Source organism: Leucopleurus acutus, assembly GCF_964270905.1.
Source record: "Leucopleurus acutus genome assembly, chromosome: 16".
NCBI classification, from domain to species: domain Eukaryota; kingdom Metazoa; phylum Chordata; class Mammalia; order Artiodactyla; family Delphinidae; genus Leucopleurus; species Leucopleurus acutus.
In genome coordinates this window covers 9,957,838-9,977,257 of record NC_139158.1, presented here as the reverse complement: position 1 = coordinate 9,977,257, position 19,420 = coordinate 9,957,838, and the positions used below count along the sequence as shown (strand labels likewise).

General features: G+C 55.6%; 1 protein-coding gene across 3 annotated transcripts in view; it reads right to left on the bottom strand.

Moving 5' to 3' along the window:
* The window catches only part of GTF2IRD1 (GTF2I repeat domain containing 1), a gene marked incomplete at its 5' end in the record, with an annotated part of 77,391 nt that overhangs the window by 22,670 nt on the left and 35,301 nt on the right, over positions 1-19,420 (bottom strand). For 2 of the 3 annotated variants that reach the window (XM_082857693.1, XM_082857695.1), the window contains 5 exons: positions 7,948-7,976; positions 8,499-8,682; positions 12,659-12,742; positions 14,179-14,235; positions 14,455-14,504. In XM_082857693.1, coding sequence (XP_082713819.1) covers positions 7,948-7,976; positions 8,499-8,682; positions 12,659-12,742; positions 14,179-14,235; positions 14,455-14,504 — 404 coding nt within the window. Of the gene's footprint in view, positions 1-7,947; positions 7,977-8,498; positions 8,683-12,658; positions 12,743-14,178; positions 14,278-14,454; positions 14,505-19,420 lie in introns of all 3 variants that reach the window. The other variant, XM_082857694.1, reaches the window with a different exon arrangement.

Below are 19,420 nucleotides of genomic sequence, written 5' to 3'. Positions count from 1 at the left end.
CTCCCTAGTTCTAAAGGGCTGGGGCTCCGGGCAGACAGGCACAGGATGCACAAGCCAAAGGTAGCTGCAGCGGGCAAAGCCCCTCCCACCTCTCCTGCAGTGCCTCCAGGTGAGTGGCTGCTTGGATGCCTCCAGTGGTGGGGAACTCACTACCTACAAGGCTTTTTGTTTTTTTTTTTTTAAAGCCACTGCTATTCGAGAACCTTTCGAGAATGTTCATTTCCTTGATCTCTCTGGTGTTGCCTAGGACTCTGCTCTCATGGGAGATTTGCAAACAGCTGCCTGACTCAGCGCTTCTTACCCGCAAATCCCTCCACCGCCTTTTCTGGGGCTCCACCTCCTCTGTTCCTTCACAGGCTCCTCTCCCTCAAGGTCTCTTGGAGGTCGGTGTGCTCCCGGCTCTGCCCTGGGCCCTCTCTGCTGGCTCCACGCTCACCCAGGCCAGCCCCAGCGCCACCCTGCAGGCTCTCAGCACCATGACTGTTCCTGGATGTCCCACAGGCCTGCAGACCCCGCCTTGGGGATGGACACCACCATCACCCTTCTGGAACCTTCTGCCCTCTCTCCCTCCTCACGCCCCACTGCCACCTCTAGATCCTAACCCCACCCACCTCTGGGTCCCACAGCCCATGCTGCTCCATTTTTGCCTTCTCCCACCCACCTTGGTAGGTGGAAGTGTGGTTACCATGGCAATCGTAAGACAATACAAATCCAACCCTATCAGTCCCTTGACTGAAAAAGCCTCCGATGCCACCAGAGAAAGCCTGCGTTTAGGTCAAGGCCGTGCATGATTCGGCCTTATTCTTTTTCTGCGATCTTCCCCCCACTGCCCAACCAGCCCAGGCTCCAGAACGGCACAGCCCTGTGTACGACTTCAGCCCTGTGTTACCTACGTGACTGCTTCCTTCAGCCTCAGTGTGCTCAGCTGCGAAATGGGAATGAAAACAGCATCTACCTCGCAGGCTTGCTGTGAAGACCCCACGAGGCTCTGGGGGAAAGGCCTGGGGCCTGGCACGCCGTGGGCACTCAGTGAGGGTTGGACAAGGATGGTCATTTCAGGGCTCCCCACCTCTGCAAGTGCTGCCCCTCAGCCTGCAACCCCCCCATCCCCGGGGAGGAACGTCAGCTCCCTGGGAAGCTCTCCTAGACCCCCAGATGCACGTGGCCTGCCTGCGGGGAGCTGCTTCTCCTGGGGAAGGGGGAGGACTGGTCTTTGCCTGCGGGTGGCACTGAACTTGCACGGGGCTCAGGACACCCACACCGCTGCCATCTGTCCTGTTTCCTGGGGATCAACGTGCGGGTAGACATGCCTTCCAAGCCCCTGGCCCTCCCTGTCTCGACCTCCTCTCCTCTTTCCAGTCATGTCCAAACCCCTTGGTCATCAACATTGGTGGCCTCTCCACGGTGTCCAGGTCATACTTCCTTCTGAGACTGTCCCATCTTTCTAGCCCTCCCTCTAGGACGCTGACTCCAACAATCTTCCCTCCACCCCAGTCACCCTTCCCCTGTCCCCCTGTGTGCAGAGGGGTTCTGGCAGTGCTCTCAGCACCCCCTTCCCCACCTCCTGTTCTCAGGGGGACGTCCCTCCTCTGCCCACTCTCCCCACGCTCTCTGCTGCCATGTCATCCATTTCTCTAAAATCACACTGTCACTATTCAGCCTCTAAAACCCTCTCCTCATCCCATTTCACCCTGCAGCTCCCACCCCACCTCTCCTCTGTCCCTAAACGGCCATCATCTGCAGCTGATGAGTTCATTTCTTTTCTCTTGTTCTCCCCTGAGCCCACGATTCCACTCAGGTCCTCTCCCCTCCCTGAAACTGCTCTTTTCGTTTTCTTTAATAAACGTTATTTTATTTATTTATTTATTTTTGGCCGTGTTGGGTCTTCGCTGCTGTGCGCGGGCTTTCTCTAGTTGCGACGAGGGGGCTACTCTTTGTTGCGACACACGGGCTTATTGTGGTGGCTTCTCTTGTTGTGGAGCACGGGCTCTAGGTGCGCGGGCTTCAGTAGTTGTGGCACGCGGGCTCAGTTGTTGTGGCTTGCGGGCTCTAGAGTGCAGGCTCAGTAGTCGTGGCGCATGGGCTTAGTTGCTCTGTGGCATGTGGGATCTTCCCGAACCAGGGCTTGAACCCGTGTCCCCTGAATTGGCAGGTGCATTCCTAACCACTGCGCCACCAGGGAAGCCCCCGAAACTGCTCTTGACCATGCCATCCCTGGACCTCTGGGCGCTCCATCCCACAGTCCCATCTCAGGTCTGAACCTGACCTTGCAGCAGCACTGGGCCCAGGTGATCACTCTCCTTCTTCAACAGTTTCTCACTCAGCTTCCAGGACATCACACCCTCTGGGGGTTCACTTGTCTCTCCTCAGCTCTAAATGCTGGAGGGCCCCAGGGTTCATCCTCGAACCCCTTCTGATTATCCATGTTGAACCCCACTGTGATCCAGTTTCATGACTAAAATGCATGAAATACAGAATGGCTCCCGACTGCATGTCTCCGGGGGACTCTCTCTGTAGTCAAATGCTCTATCCCTAAGCTATACCCCTCAGTGGGGCTCTCTCTGATTTGTAGATCCAACTGCCTTCCCAACATGTCCACTTGGGTGTCAAATTTGCCCACCACTCAGATCCTCACCTCCCTTTCCCTCTCCAGCTGCTTGGGACAAAATCTTGACGCTATCCTGTTTTGTTTTGGGTTTTTTGTTGCCACACCATGTGGCTTGCGGGATCTTAGTTCCCCGACCAGGGATCAAACCCACGTCCCCTGCAGTGGAAGCGTGCAGTCCTAACCACTGGGCCACCAGGGAAGTCCCTTGATGCCATCCTTGATCTCTCTCTTTCCCCCTCCCCACATTCACTCTCAGCAATCCTGTTGGCCCTACTTTCAAAATATGTCCAGGGCCCCAGGGCCTTTGCACTGACAACTCTTCTCCCTGGATGTCTCAACCTAGATTTCTTTCTTTATTTAAACATTTATTTATTATTTATTTATTTAGTTAATTTATTTCTGGCTGCACTGGGTCCTAGTTGCGGCACGCGGGATCTTCACTGAGGCACAAGGGATCTTTCGTTGTGGCACGGGCTCTTTGTTGTGGTGCGCGGGCTTCTCTCTAGTTGTGGCGTGTGGGTTTTCTCTTCTCTAGTTGTGGCGTGTGGGCTCCAGGGCACGGGGGCTCTAGTTTAGGTGCGCGAGCTCAGTAGTTGTGGCACGCAGGCTTAGTTGCCCCACGGCATGTGGGATCTTAGTTCCCTGATCATTGACCTAGATTTCTACATGGCTTATACCCTGTCTTCATTCAGGCCTTAGCTTCTGGTGGCCTCTCTAAAATTGTGCTCTTGACAGTGCTATCCTTTGTGTGTGTCTCCACGGCACTTGTCACTATTGAATACGATACAATTTGTTCTTATTTACCCGTCTCCCCTATTAGAATATAAGCACCACGGGGGGTAGAGATTTTTTTTCTATTTTGTATTCCCAGATCTTGCTTGGCATACGACAGGTATTCAATCATCTTTTTGTTGTTGTTGTGCAAATAAATGAACTCAAAGGATTATGAGCCTTAAGGGTTAGACAGGCAGGACTGTTATAGATGCTGATAGCCAGAAGGGGGCAGCAAAGACCTACCCAGTGTGGATGAAAGGTCGGGGGTGGGGAAAGCCTGGGCACATGCTGTGTGACCTCCAGCGAGTTCCTTAACCTCTCTGAGCCTGTTTCTCCCTGTAGGACTGGTTATTGGGGGAGATCGAATGTGCTGGTATGGGAAGGCTTGGTAATCGGCAAATCATCAGCATGACGTGGGTGTTAGGTATCCACGGTGTGAGAAGTTGCCCGCATGTCCATTCTCGGGGGACAGGGCTGCCATATAACTATGATGCACCCTGATGACAGACCATTGTAAAGTGTTTTAAAGACATGGGAAAATGCTTATGCTCAAGCATGTGTGTGTGTGAATTTATGGAAAGGACGAGATATACAATTAATAAGCTTGGGGAAAAATCTGGAAGCAATGTATCATCGTAAAAATAAACAGCCATCTGGGCAGTGAGATCTCTGTATTTTCCAGATTTCCACCATGGGTATGTATTCGTGTTTCCCGACCTACTAGAATGTTCTACAGCTGTTGCTACACCAGCTACCTGGGCGGAGGGCCTCTCCTTCCTCAGTCACCACTGATCTTTCCCAACATATCATGAACAGCCCCTTTGCTGTCCTGGGTTTACACAGCCTCGGGCCCCTCTGGGTCTGGGGAGAGACACACCTTGACTTGGTGCTGCCGAGGGCAGAGACTGTCCCCAGCCACCTGCCTCTCTGGCCCCTGGCCCAGTGTCCCTAATTTAACTCAGGGCTGCTGCAGGCAGGTGGGTGAACTGGGGAGCAGCCTGGCCAGGTGGCAAGGAGCTTCCAGTGGTGTGCACCTCGCCCAGGCCTCACTCACTCAGGCCCCTGGGATTGAGCCTGGTTTAGTCAGACACCCGCTCTGTGCCCCCACTTAGGCTGTGCCCTGTGTTAGAACCACACACCCTTCTGCTCAACTCCAAGGCCCAGCTTAATGTCACCTCCTCCAGGAAGCCTTCCCGACCTCCAGGAATAACAGTAACAACTGCCAACCCCATTGGCTGAGCCCTTCCTATCACAGCTGGCCCAGGGCTGAGGGCTTCACAAACATCTCTCTCAAGCATCAGCAGGGGGAAAACCGTCCTCCATGGCTCACCCCCCAATGCCCACCATTCATTCATTCAGACCACCCGGGGAGGCAGGTATGACCATCTCCATCTCACCGATGAGGAAGTGAAGGCTCGGAGATGTGAAATAATGAGCCCAGAGTCACAGGGTTAGTAAGAGGCGTCTGGGGTTTCAACCTGGGTCTGTCTGAGCACCAGCCTGTGCTCTCCCATGGCCCCCACACCACCTCGGCCCCCAATCCCAAAGCACATCATCTAACACCCCTCCAGGCGCACAGCTACAGCCTTCCTTTCTCCAGGCTACGGCACCTGCCAACGTTCCGCCTTCCCCAGAGACCTGACCTGACCTGCTCCAGTTCACCTCGGAACCCCAGGAGCTGGCCCGCATCAGGTTTCTAATGACAGCGGCTGTCTAATGGACGGTTTGGGAACAGCCCTTTCTGGGGCAGGAACAGCACCCAGCGACCTCTGGTGAACCCCCGGAGGCCCCTGTGAGTCTGGACATCTTCCCAGCCCAGCGTGACAAATGGCGTTAGGAAGCACACAGCTGGCCTGCCAGCCCATCTGCCTCGGTCCCTCCAGGCTGACACCTGGCCCAGAGCACCAATGCCTGGAAAGGCGCTGGCAGTCCCATCCCTGAGGCCTGGGGCCAGGGCCAGGTGCCCATCTCTTCTTCTAGGCAGCCTGCCACCCTCTCCCATACCACGTGGGCAGAGAAAGCATTTCCAAGGGCCCTCTCTGCACACAGAGGGGCCACAGGGAAGGCCGATGGGTGGGTGGGCAGACTGGCACAGAGAAATGGGGGGCGGATGGCCACCCTGGGGTGATGGCTGAGATTCAAGAAGCTGTTCGAACAGGAAGATGAGCTGTCAAGGCCCCCTTGCTGGAGGGTGAGCCGTGGTCAGTGGAAGAGGTCACCCCCCCAGAAGGGGGCAATGGCTGCTGGCTGCCTCTCTGCCCCCCAGTGTTTCTCCCCAAAGCCCGACACTCCGCTATTTGGGGGCTGCTCTGAATTACATGCCGCCCGCCTGGCATCAGTGGGCCTCCCTGAAGGAACAGGGAGCCAGGTGTGGAACCAACGCTATCTCCACTACAGGTTGGGCGTCCAAGGCAAGTCATTGAAGTTCCCTGGGCCTCAGTTTCTTCATGCGTAAAAAGGGGACAAAAACAGGTGATATACAAAGCGCTGAACTCACAGCCCAGCATACGATCAAGTGTATTTCTTGCTTTTCAAACTTGTTAAAATATGTGCCTACCCCTGGAGCAGCTATATTTTCAGGCCTCCATGGGGCCCTTCCTTCTGGGTAGGAGGGGCTGGGGATCACAGGGTGTGCAGGGGGAGGCCGACGGACTGCCTCGCCGTGTTTCTCCTCTCCGTCAGCAAAGGGAGGCCCGGCCATCCTTCCTGCTGCCGCTCATGGGAAGAGGACGGACACTGCCCGGCTCTGACACCAACCTGGGCAGAAAGTGAAGTCGGGACGGGCAGTGGCTTGAAGCTGACTCAGTGGCACAGGGCTGACAGGGTCACGGGGCCCCTGCTGTGGGCAGGCGAGCGGACCACAGGCCGCCCACCACGGTCCTGCAGCAAGGCAGGTCCACAGAGGGCTGAGTGGCCTGTCACAGAGCAGGGATGGGCCAGGGGCCCCAGGTGGCACCAGGGGACATGTGTCCTGCCCCCCATGGCCGATGAGAAGAGGGTCCCCGGGTCTGTGATGTTCTCATGAGCACCTGAGCCCCCGTACCCTTGTTCTGTCCTGCAGCCCCCAGAAGCACAGGCCTACCTGTCCACGGGGGCGAAGTGCTACAGATCACGGGCCTAGAGGCCGGCCAGGCCACTGGCTAGCCGTGTGACGTGGGCACGTTGCTGAAACGCGAGCCTCAGTTTCCCCCTGAAGGTCAGGCTCTGGCGCCAGCCTCACAGGTGTGAGGAGTAAACGAGATGACTCCTCCGTCTGTAACCACGGTACCCAGACCACTGCCCAGCCCTAGGAGGAAGGACCTCCGGACCCACGTGAAGCGGTCAGCACAGGGTCTGACGCCCGGTAATCTCTTGGCAAGGTTTCCGCCGGGGCCACCACTGCTGCGCTTTGCTGCTCTTACCTTCACCATCTCTACCTTACTAACATCACCTGACGGCTTTCATACCTCTGAGAGTTCTGGAAAACCACCCTGGGCGTAGGCCTTGGACCCCTGCTGCTTCCCCAGCTGACCACCTGCCTCTCCCTCCCTCTCCCCCGGCCCTCCAAGTACTGCTCTCCCCTGAGGCCCCGCGAGAGCCTTCCTCTCCGGGAAACCCTCCCAAGCACCCCTTCCTCTGTTCCTCCTCCCTGGGGTCCCTGCAGCCCGACGGCAGCCGCCACACTGCTACCCCCCTCAGTGAGTCTGGCCCCCCTCCAGGTCGCTCCTTCCTCAGAAGCCCACCGAGCCAGGCCTGGGCGCAGGGAGTGAACAGCTATAGGTGGCAGGGTCAGGGCGCACGGAGGTGAGTGAGGAGTAAAGTGGATGTGACTGCGACTGTGAAATTGGAGTCCTGTCCTGCAGGCTTTCTCTGTTCCCAGCGCAGCCTCCCCAAGGGCCCAGGGCTGCCAGTGACTCCGGGCGGGAGCAGGGGAGAGGCGGCAGAGCTCCTCCCCGTGTCTCCACGCGCAGGCTCTGGGATCTGCGTACGCAGCTGCCTCTGTGGAGGCCCGCCCAGCCCTGAGTGCTGGTGGTCATGCCACCCCCCGCAGGGACAGCCCCTGCTCATTCAGGGCTCGGGAGGGCCAGGACATAGCCCGGGGGACGGTGGGGGTGGTGGTGGATGCCTTGAAATGGGGCCAGGAGAGGCATTTTACGAAGCGGGTAAGCACTCACCCACACCCCACCGCCAAGCTCGCAGGTTCCCCTGCAGACACCCCTCCCTCTGAGGCTAGGAACCCACCCCCATCACCCTCATCTGCTCACCAAGGCCCCTGCATTAGGGAAAGTGGGGGGCACTGACCCGGCCAGGCCCCTCCCTCCTGAACCCCCATCCCAGGCTTAGAAGTCACCAGTGCCACCCCACCACCCCTTTCTCTGTCCCAGGAACCGGGGCCAGGCTCCAGCTTGGCCTTCCTCCTCTCTGCTGGGGCCAGAGCCCAGGGAGGTGGGACCACAGAAGGGCAGGGGTCCCGCTCCAGGGCCCTGGAACCGGTGCCCCACAGTGAGCTCCACTCCGGCCTCTGGCCCCCAGCACCATGGCCCACCCCCGCGCCAAGTGGCCCCCCCATAGCCAGCGCCTCTTACCAGGCTTTGGGATGAGTCCTTGAAAAGGCCTGGAAGAGAAACAGAGACGGGGGTGTCAGGGGAGGGCCTGGGAGCTTGTGTGGAATGCGTGGGACCCACCCCAGGCCTGCCGAAGCAGAATCTGCACTTTAACAAGATGCCCGGCGCTTCGTGCGCAGGGGACCCTGGGGACCCTGGGATGATGTGGCAGGGCCGCTGTGCACCAGGCCAAGCAGGGTCTCCCGCTGGCTCTGCCCTGCTGGCTCCACGCCTCTTCCAGGGGATGAGGGAGTGCAGTGAGCAGGTGCCGCAGCAGGTAGACGGGGCCCATGAAGGCTGCCCCCGCTATGGTGGCTGCGGGGCAGGGGAGCTAGTCTCACTTCTGTGGGGCTCCCTGCACCCTGGCTGGCCGGCAGTCCCCCTTCCTCCAACTCCCAGGGCCCAGGGTGGTGCTGGAAGAGCTGCCTTGTCCATGGAGGGCAGGTCCACCGGAAGGAAAGGCCAAGGGTCTGTGGTGCGAGCCCCCTCCCGTGGTAGCCTCGCCTCCTCTCTGTCTCCCTTCCCCTGAGTACCTGGTGACGGTGAATTTGATCTTGTCAGCCACCGCAAGGATCCTCTCCAGGTTCTGGGAGCCAAAGGTGCAGGGCTTTCGGAAAGGGATCCCGGGGGGCAGTCCCTCGATGATCACCGAGCCGGGGTTACTCTTGATCCTCTTGTAGGGGACCTGGACCGGGTACTTGATGCCCAAGGCTTCCCCTGCGGACGAGAGGGACAGAGGAGGTGTCAGGAGCCAGAGGCGGGGCTGGTGGGCTGTCGGCAGCCAGGGGGTGCTCCATGCACGAGTGTGATACACCCCGTGCACAGTGGGGTACGGTGGGGGGCTGTCGTGTAGCACTGCAGCAAGGCACAGTCAGTGAGGGACTGGGAAGCAGGGGCCCTGGGGGGTCGGGGGTGTGGGCGCGTGCCCAGGGCAGGCTGAGGAGTGGCCAGGGGACGTGGGGCTGTGGCTGCTGGGAGAGGGCAGGGGCTACCGTCAGAGGCCTCACGGCTTGAGAATCTGAAAGCCGTCTCAAGGATGGTACCTGGTGGGCACAGCTGGCCCTTCCCTACAACGATCCATCAGCCCCACAGGCTCTGCCTCACCCTGGTTCAGGATCGGCCTGGCCTAAAAAGGCGGATCCCGTCTGGGAGCAGGGAGGCCAGCCAGGGTGCGGCTCAGACCTCAGGGCTCTCTTTCCACATCTGGCGCTCGGCCTCATTCCTGTCGCCAATCCCCTCTGCAGAGGGCTGTGGCATGTCCATCCCGGGGACTGTGCCTTGTCTCACAGCCTGGGAGCAGCCCTGAGTCCACTGCTGATCCACTCTGGGCCAAGGCCTGCTGCCTGCTGTCAGGCTGATGTGAACATCCATGGCTCTCTGACTTAGGTGGGGTGCACCATGGGAGCCCCCTCCTGGACGGAGGGCTGGACACTCCTCAGTGTCACAGGATGCCCCTTTACGAAGATGTGCTGCAGAAATCTTTGCACTAGAAGTAGCTGAACTTTTTCTGGGCAATAAACTAATTTTTATCTCGTGGACACTGGGAATGGTATAACTGGCCTCATTTCCCTTTTTGCTCTGGCTCCTGGGAAACTCAGAGCTTGATGCATGCCCTGCATCTAGCAAGTACAGAATGGCTGAGTCTTCATGTCACCCCTGGCTTCGTGCCATCGCTTCAGCTTGTTTGTTTGGCTTTATTTAATTGAGATGTAATTCACGTACCATAACATTTACCATCTTAAACAATCCAGTGGTTTTTAGCGTACTCAGGAGGTTGTGAAATCATCACCACTATCTAACTCCAGAGCGTTTTCATCACCCCGAAAAGAAACCCCATCCCCATTAGCAGTCACACCTCACTCCTTCCCTCTGTGCCCTGGCAACCAAACCAATCCACGTTCTGTTTCTATGAATTTCCAGCCTGTTTTAAATTCTTTATCCTGACTTTGCTGCAGACAGAAATGTACTTATACCCATAATCCATGAATGCGAACACTGCCATCTCTACTTCCTCACTCCTTGCCCCCAAAAGGGCTCTTGCTAGAATGACTGATGGCCTCTGTGTTGCCTAACCCAGAAGGTATTTGCTCTCTTTTGGCAAAATCCAACACCTTGGTGTCCATGATGCCTCACTTTCTTGGTTTCCCCTTTCTGGCCACTCCTCCCCTTCCTGGACTTGACCTCTAAACACAGGGCTCCTTGGCTTTCTGCATGGGTCCTCTTTCTGCTCTCTTTGCACCCCTAGGGGTGTCTCCTCTGCTCCTGTGGTCTAATTTTTGCATCCAGTCCAGACACCTCTCCTGAACAGCAGACTTTTCTCTCTGCCTGCCTATGAGACATCTCCACTCACCCTTCAGACTCAACATATCCAAATGGAACCCATCATCTCCCCTCTTCAAACTTCCCCGCTCAGTGAGGGCGCTGCCCCTTCTCCCTGGCTGGCAGCTTCGGTATCCACCTGTCTCTGGCAGCTCTGTGCTCCCCCCTCCTCCCCCTTGTCATGGTGACAGATCTGGGTAACCCAGGCCTAAGCCGATGAGCACATGGCATTCTCTGCCATGGGGATTGGGTAAAGACTGGACATGTGACTCAATGGGGATCAGTGAGAAACAGGGGAGGGCCCATGGAATTCTGGGAAACTATCAGGCTTTCCTGAGAAAGCCTGTGGAAAAGCCAGCTCTCTCCCTGGATGGGATGTCTGGACCTGCCGTGGTCATCCTGCTAGCAAGCAGGAAGTCAGCCTGAGATGATTCTGACACAGTGGAAGGACACCAAGTTCATTCCCTGAGCTGCTGGATCCAGCTAATCCTGAAAGCCACCCTACTGCTGGATTTCCTGACTTATGGCTAATTGTACTGTCCAAAGACAGCTGCACCAATCTTTCTCCCATCCCACGTGCTCCTCTTATAGTGTAACATCGACACTCCCCATAGAGGATGGGGTCTATATCCCCTCCTCTTACACTAGGGTGGAACTTTGTAACTACCTTGACCAATGCAGTACGGCAGAGGGGACACTGCACAACCTCTGAGGCTGGGTCATAAAAGGCAACGTGGCTTCCACCTGGCTCTCTCTCTCTCAGGACACTCAGGAGCCCCGACCAACAAGGAGGAAGTCCAGCTACCATGGAGTTGCTATGCCAGAAAGCCCACGTAGAGGGGTCACACAGACACTGAGAAAGATGCTTGAGGGGCCCAGCCGCGCCAGCACCAGCTCTTTCCCCAGCCCAGGCGCCAGACATGCCGTCCAGATGACCCCAGCTTCACCCGCCTTCTGCCTGCAACCCTGGGACAGACCGTGAGTGACAGCTCCCCAGCTCGGCTTGCTCCCAAAGTCCTGACTCGCTGACACCCTCAGAGATAATACATGATCATGGCTATTCTAGGCAACCACGTGTTAGGGTGATCTGTTGTGAAGTCATAGTAACTGAATCATTAGCCAATTAACCCCCTTAACGGTTGAAGCCAGTTTGGTTTTGCTACTTGAGACCGAAAAGCACCTTAACAGATACAGCTTGTCCTCCTCGAGGCAGGACGCAGCTGGATGCCTCCACTCCTCCCGCTGCCCCGTCAATCTGCGCCTGTGGTTCTCCCTCGGAAGCACGTCTCACTCCATCCGGTTTCCTGCAGCATCCCGGCCAGGGCCTGCCCAAGCCATCATCACTCTCGCCGAAATACTCTGGGCTGGTCTCCCAGTGTCCACTCCCACCCTCCCACAGCCACTCACTTTCCTCACGGCATCCAGGGAGACACTTTAAAAGTGCAAAACTGCTCCATTTACTTCAATCCTCCCAAAATACAAACCCGGTATCATGGTTCCCTCCAAGGCCCTGGACAATTGGATCTGTCTTCTGGCCAGCTCCGCAGGGCCCTCCTCTCCCCCAGTGCCTGCCCTTACGCTTCGGCTTTTGGCTCCTTCTTACATCTATCTATCTACTTACATATATATACATATATATATGTGTGTATATATATATTTTTATATATATATATATATATATATATATTTTTTTTTTTTTTTGGCTGCACCGTATGGTTTGCAGGATCTTAGTTCCCTGACCAGGGCCCACGGCAGTGAAAGCACCAAGTCCTAACCACTGGACCGCCAGGGAATTCCCTTGGCTCCTTCTTAAGACAAGCCTCAGGGCCTTTGCACATGCCATCACCTCAGCCAGAATGCCCTTCCTTCACACTCTGCTTGATTCCCTATCGTTCAGTTCTTTCTTCCAAGAGCCCTTCCCTGGCTTCCAATCTAAGGAGAGCTATTTTCTCCTGAACAAGCAGCCTGCTCTTTTCCTGCATAATCATGGGACGACGCCTCACTGTCGCTGGATTCTGGGTAGAGCTGTTCTATGTCGGTCTCATGTCACTGGTCTGCAGGGTCCCCCGAGGGCAGGGACTGCGTGGTTTTTTCGTTTGTCTGTTTGTTTCTGGCATGTGGGATCTTAGCTCCCCGACCAGGGATCGAACCCGCAGCCCCTGCAGTGGAAGCACGGAGTCTTAACCACTGGAACGCCAGAGAAGTCCCCGTGAGACTGCGTGTTTTCTTCACTCCCTTTTCCCCAGTGCCTGGCACACAGTAAGTGCTCAAGACGTATTTGTATGCAGGTGAGCGGTCTTCCCAGAGGAGACCACGGCCAGAACCGGGTTGCTCCTGCCTCTCTTCCCTCCCGCCAGGGTGTGCCGGGGCTCACCGTATTTCTTATTGAACAGATCCTGGACCTGCTCCCTCAGCGTGTTGGCAATGTCGATCCGTGAGAGTCTGGCATCATAATTTTCTGCAAAGTGAAAAACAATTACGGATTTGGGCTGTTAAATGAAAAGGCACTTGGTGACTTTAAAGGAATATGATTTCCTAACTATGGGGAACTCCTTCTCAGGCAATTATCAGCTCCGTGGAGGGGGCCCCTTGGAGTCCTCCAGCACTAACTTCTTGACGGAGACGTGTGTTTTTTCCGGAAGGACGCACACTCTCGAGACAACAGCGATGAGTCGGAAATTAACTGTTGACATTTGAAACCCACACCAGTGAGCCAGCCCTGGAGGTGAGAGACGCCACGGAGGGGAGCAGCCTCCTGCGTCACCGGCGGGTGGAGTGGCGCCTCGCTCAGAGTCAGGCGGGAGGCAGGAGGCAGCGCGGGGACGTGAGCTCAGTGGACAGGGCGGCCCCGCGGAGGCAGGAGCCGGCCTGGAAGCTCCCCGTGGTCACTCATTCACCCAGAGGCTATCGCTTATGGAGCCTGCGTGCCAGCACCTGCCATGAGACCCCTGGACGAGCCCCCGGCCTTGGGGAGATGAGAACCTGGCACTGCCTTGTGGGAAGAGAGAGGTGGAGGATGGAGGAGGGAGGGGGTGGGTCTCTGGCTGGTCGGACCCCAGTCTGCTAAGAGGGCTGAGTATGAGGGGTCACGGGGTGAGGTGAGAGACGGAACTCCCCCGTCCCAGAAAGTTCCGGCTGCCCAGGAAGGAGTTGAGAGGCTGGGGGGTAAGCAGGTGCCCGTCTGGGATTTGGGCTCCTCCACCCACAGGGGCTGGCCCTTCCTGCCGCTGGTCTGGCTGACCCCACTTTCTCCTCTGGGTCACACTGACCACCCAGGACCCACATGGGGAGCACCCACCCTAGGGGACTCACAGCCACACCCTAGAGCTGCCCCGACGTGCACGTGGACGGCTGCTCTCAGCCACCGCAGCCCCTACCGATACTACACTTGATCTTAACCAAAAGGTAATACCAGCCTCCACTGTGGGGAGGGAGCCTCCCCTGTCAGTCCCTGGCCCCTCCCTGCATCAGGCTTCCCCCATCTTCCACGCCTCTTCCTCCACGCTCACGTCCTCCCACCCCTCCTTGGCCCAACCAGGGTCCTCCTTTTTGGGAGAGCCCTCCCTGCCCTCCGTGACCTCCTCTCCTCTGATTTCAAAGCACTAAGAGCACGGCCGGCTGCCTAATACGAAGTGGGCAGGTCAGCTGCTTCCCCAGACGGACAGCAGGCCGGCTCCCGCGCCCTGTACCCCCGAACCCCCAGCCACCCTGTGGAGCCTCTCACTGGGGCTGGCAAACTCCAGCCCTGCCTGGCTGCCCGCCGGCCTCGCTCAGACCCCGGGGCCCTGAGGTTGGCGTCCAGCCCCTCCCACCCCTAGCCTGGCCCTCCAAACCCAAGCCAGGTCAAGGTCATGGCACTGGGACTGCGGACCCCATCCTGAGCTGCAACCTTACCTTGAAAGCCCTGTCTCTTCAGGCTCTCGTCCACAAGAGGGTCCCCGGAATCCCTCTCTGGGGGCGGGGGGGAGAGAAGCCAGGGTGAGCAGGCAGCTCCTGGGACCCGGGACAGAGGTGGTATCTGGTGGGGGCAAACCCAGCAGGGAGGGCAATGGGGGGATGCCAGGGTAGACGGGACCAGGACAGAGGAAGCAGGAGGAGGGGTGATGGCAGAAGCCTGGGACCCCTCCCACGCCCGGCCCGCGCCTCGGCCCATGACCCTGCGCAGGGTACCTTGGCTGTCTGTGAGGGGCTCTTTGACTCCTTCGGTGAGCAGCTCAGGCCTGCAAAACACAAGTGGGGCTATCACCAAGGTCCCTCCAGGGCTCCCCGGTACTACCCAGCTCTCCCCCTGGGCCTCAGTCTGCACATCTGTGCAGTGGGCACTCCTGGCTCTGGACAGTCAAGGTCTGGGGTTTCTGCCTCCCAGGCAGCTGTCCTGCTGACCCACATGTGCGATCTGGGGGCTGCACTGGGCTCTGAGGATCCAGCCAGGAGCGAAACCAGCCTGGTCCTGGCCCGGTGGAGCTGAACCCCTCACTCTCGGTTCCAGGATGCATAACTGCCACTGGCCAGGGTCAGAGCACGTGGTCTGGGGGCCTTCCTGCGGAGCTGTAGACACAGTCGGGACTGACTGTGGCAAGATCCTGGTGTAGGGAAGGTCCAAGGTTTCTGGCTGACACCATTTCACTCTGGGGTCGGGGCCTCGGGGACCAGACCCAGCTTTACACTGATGTCTGTATCCCTGCAGACTCCACAGAGCCCGCCCGACATCCTTGAGGTAGGCACTGTTTCCATCATCCCACTTGCCGGAATGGGAGACTGAGGCATCGGGAAGGTGAGTAACGTGCCCAAGACCGCACAGCGAGAGGGGCAGAGTTCAAACTAGGCATCCCCTCCTTCTTGCCTGCAGCCTCTCCCGCTGAGGGACCCCTCCAACCCCAGGCCTGTTTTCTCATCTGAAATGGAATAATAACGTTGCCCTGGCTCAGAGGGGAACGGGCCTCATAAATCCATACTTGAAGACACAACAGGACCGCAGAAAGCACTCTGGCCTGGGAGCCCTGCTCAGTGCCTGTGGGGAAATCATTACATTTTCTGGGCTTCCGCTTCCCCATAAGAAGGCAGAGAGGAAGTGATGGGGGTCTAAATGTAGTCTGAGGGCTTTTCCAGCTCCTGAAACTGTGATCTAAGGCAGGGCTGTGCCTCCTCCCTCCCTGGCCCTGTAAACCCAGCTCTGTGTCAGGCACAGATGCCCGCTGCCAGGAGGGACACCAAATCCTCATCCACTTGATGGAGGGGGTGGTGCCCTGAGAGTCTGGCCTTTGGCCTCACTCCCAGGCAGGGTCTCCTGTGTCACTGCTTGGATACCCCTGTGAGGAAAAGCCCAGCACCTCCCCGGGCAGCCTCACCTGCAGACTCATCCTCACTCTGAACCCTGGTCCAGCATCCCTTCCCTTCGGGAGATGTGAAGGAGTGATTCTGGTACCTGTTGCACCCGCCATGCCCTGCCAGCCCTCCTCTGGCCAATGTGACCTCCCCAGTGCCCTCAGCTTGCCATTCAGCCCAGACCCCCGCCACCCAGACAGGCCTGCTACAGCTGGACAAGGTTGCACCAAAAATGGGGCACTTAGAATCAGTGCTGTATAATATAGCTTGTCTGGTCTTCAAGCCACTGTTATCAGCCAGACCTCTTGACCTCTAGGGAGGGGAGGGGGGCTGGAGACAGTCCAATCACTTGGCCAGTAAGCCAGTGAAGGCTAGCAACGAATTCCAGTAAAAGTGTGGACACTGGGGTCGGTGGAGCTGCCTGGTTGGTGAACACACTGATGTGCTGGGAGGGTGATGGGCCCTGATTTCGCAGGAAGAGGGGATGGAAGCTCCACATCCAGTCCCTCCCAGACTTTGTCCTTTATGTCTCTTCATTTGGCTGGTCCTGATTTGCATCCTTTCTCTAAAACTGTCATACAGTGCTTTCCTGGGTCCTGTAAGTTGTGCTAGTTAATTATCAAACTTGGGGAGGGGTCCTGGGAACCCCTGAATTTGCAGCCAGCTGCTCAGGAGTGTCGGTGGTCTAGGGACCTTTGAACTTTAGCTGATGTTGGAAGTGGGGGTGGTCTTGCTGGGGACTGTGTCCTGAATCCGTAGGGTCTGCTAAGTCTGGGAGGTCGGCACCAGAACTGCCCTGCAGCGCTGCAATCAGACAGACCTTCTGCCACTCCTCCCCTGGACCTCAGTCTCCCATCCGTGTGAATCCACCCATGGTTTTAAATTTCCCAAGGTTTTTTTTGTTTGTTTGTTTGTTTTAATTTCGGAGAATTTGATGAAGCAAGGGACCCTATTTCCAGAAGAATGCACAAAAGAATATGAAAAGTTTGGATACATGTTTGTTCAAGAATCTGGGTTAAGAATGTTTTTTGATCAAAGATTTAGAAAGTTTGATTTGACTCTGTGCCAACTCCCATCAACTGGCAGCCGCCGTCTGGAGGCTGTTTAGAAGGACGTGGAATTCAGGTTTAGGTGGAAATCAGTCCATCAGTGACATCCCTCCAAGTGCTGATTTCTCATATATTTTTTTATAGGCTCACTGTATTTCAAAATAAGGTCTTTAAATGAGGACATTAGGGTGGGCCCTAATCCAATCTGACTAGTGTCCTCATAGGGAGAGGAGATTAGGTCACAGAGAGATACCAAGGATGTGTGGACAGAGAGAAATGACCATGTGAAGACTCAGCAAGAAGGTGGTTGTCTGCAAGCCAAGGAGACAGACCTCAGGGGAAACTAACCCTGCTGACACCTTGACCCTGAACTTCCAGACTCCAGAACTGCGAGAAATAAATTTCTGTTGTTTAAGCCACCCAGTCTGTAGTACTTTGTTATGGCTGCTCTGGCCAACTAATACACACACACACACACACACACACACATACACACACACACACACACGAACATACATAAGACACACACATACACACACATACATTTATACTTTATTGAGATGTAATTCACTCTTTAAGGTACACACATCAGTGGTTTTTAGGATAGTCACAAAGTTGTTTATGCAGCCATACTTCTAATTCCAGAACAGTTACATCACCCCCCAAATACATATTTTTTAGAAGTAAGATTAATGAGAAGTGGCAATCTTTCACTAATATTCCCAAAAGTATTTTTGGCTAATTTTTTAAATGAAGAATAACAAAATAAATATACTCAAGTGCTCCATCTCTCTTCTCCAATTATCTCTTAGAATCACCCCAACTGGTCCTTAATCCTAATACCCCAACTGTTCCACTGGACAAAGTTAATCACTCTTTCCTACTTGAATCATTTTCTTCACTTGGCATTCAGAAAACGAATTATCTAAATTCACTTTTTAAAATTTATATATATATATATATATATATATATATATATATATATACACACACATACATATATATATATATATATTTTAAATGAACTCCTGATACAGGCAACCACATGGATGAATCTCAAAAGCTGAGTGAAAGAGCCAGACCCAATGAGATGCACAATGTATGATTCCATTTATATGACATTCTGGAAAAGGCAAAATGGCAAAAAAATGATCAACTACCAGGTCGCAGGGTCTGGGGTAGTCAACAAAAGGGCACAAGGGAAGCTTGTGGAGTGACGGAACTGTTTTGTGTCTTGATGGTAGTGATGTGACAGTGTGAGTTTGCCAAAAATCAAAGAGTTGTGCATTTTAAAAGGGTGAGTTTTACTGAATGTAAATTAAACTTCAATAAACCTGATACTAAAAAAAAAAAAAAATCTTAATTGAGTACCTACACTGTGCCAGGTCTTTTGCTAAGCCTTGACCTCCAGGGCCACCCCATAATTGGTACAGTATGCCCCATTTAACGCCCTGAACAACCTACCCAAGGGCAGGGGGAGTAACAGGAGGAGCTGGACTTAGACCCAGGAGCTTGCGAGTCACCCAAGGGCTTCCAGTTCTCAGTTTGAGGGGGTGGATGAGGCAAGCAGTCCCCATGTGCTACGTCCCTCCTGAATGCTGACAGGTTCCCACGTTCTGTCCCCACCCCAACCTCTCTCCTGAGTCTGACCCCCGTAAATCCACCTGCCAACCCTCTCTGGAAGACCCCCACGCACCTCAAACATAACACACAGCAGACTCACATCCCATATATCAGCAAATTCTACCAGCCTCATCTTCAAAACACTGTCTGAATCTGACAACTTTTCACCATCCCACCCCTACCTTTACCTAATCCAAGATGCCACTGCGTCCCCTGGGCCAGGAACAGCCTCCTCACTGGTCCCCATTTCTGCCCCTGCCCATCCTCCTCAAAAACTTCCGGTGAGTCCTCGTTAAATTTGAAATAAAATCCAGACTCTTTAAACCAGTCTAAGACCCTGTATGATCCAGCTCCTGCTATCTCTTGGGCCTCGCCACTCTCACTCTTCCCTCACTCCCCCTACACCAGTCACAATGGCGCCTTGCTAGACTTCAAACACACAAGGATGTCCCTGCCTCAGGGCTTTTGCACCTGCTGTTCCCGCTGCTTCAATGCTCTTCCATTGCAAATAATTTGCAAACCTTGCTTCGTTAAGTCTCTGCTCCAAAGTCCCCTCCATGGACAGGTTCCTCCTGCCCCTCCTTCTTTGCCCCTTTAAGCTGCATCATAGCATTTGTCTCTACCTGATACTATATTGTGATTCAATTCCATGAGATCAGCCAACTCGAGGGCAGGACTCGGTGGCATTTGCGGCTGCATCACTCCTGGAACACGGTGGGCACTCAAGATGTATTTGTGGAAGGAAGGAACCACGTGTCCACTATTTGCATCTCCTGGAGCATCACCCTCTCTGCTTCTCCTGGCGCAAACCAGGCCCCACGAGAGAGCTCCCTGCTCCGCACCCCATCACCAGCCTGCCCCTCGAGGCGTGAAGGACACTGTGAGTCTCCCAATTTGGGGGCCATCTACTCCCCCAGAGACAACAAACCCTTAAGAGTCTCCTCTTTCTTGTCACTTCCAACCAAACCAAAAGTAAATTTATAAGACATTGCGTTAATACACAGAAGCCAAAAAACACAAAACAGGGCTTCCCTGGTGGTGCAGTGGTTGGGGGTCCGCCTGCCGATGCAGGGGGCGTGAGTTTGCGCCTCGGTCCGGGAGGATCCCACATGCCGCGGAGCGGCTGGGACCGTGAGCCG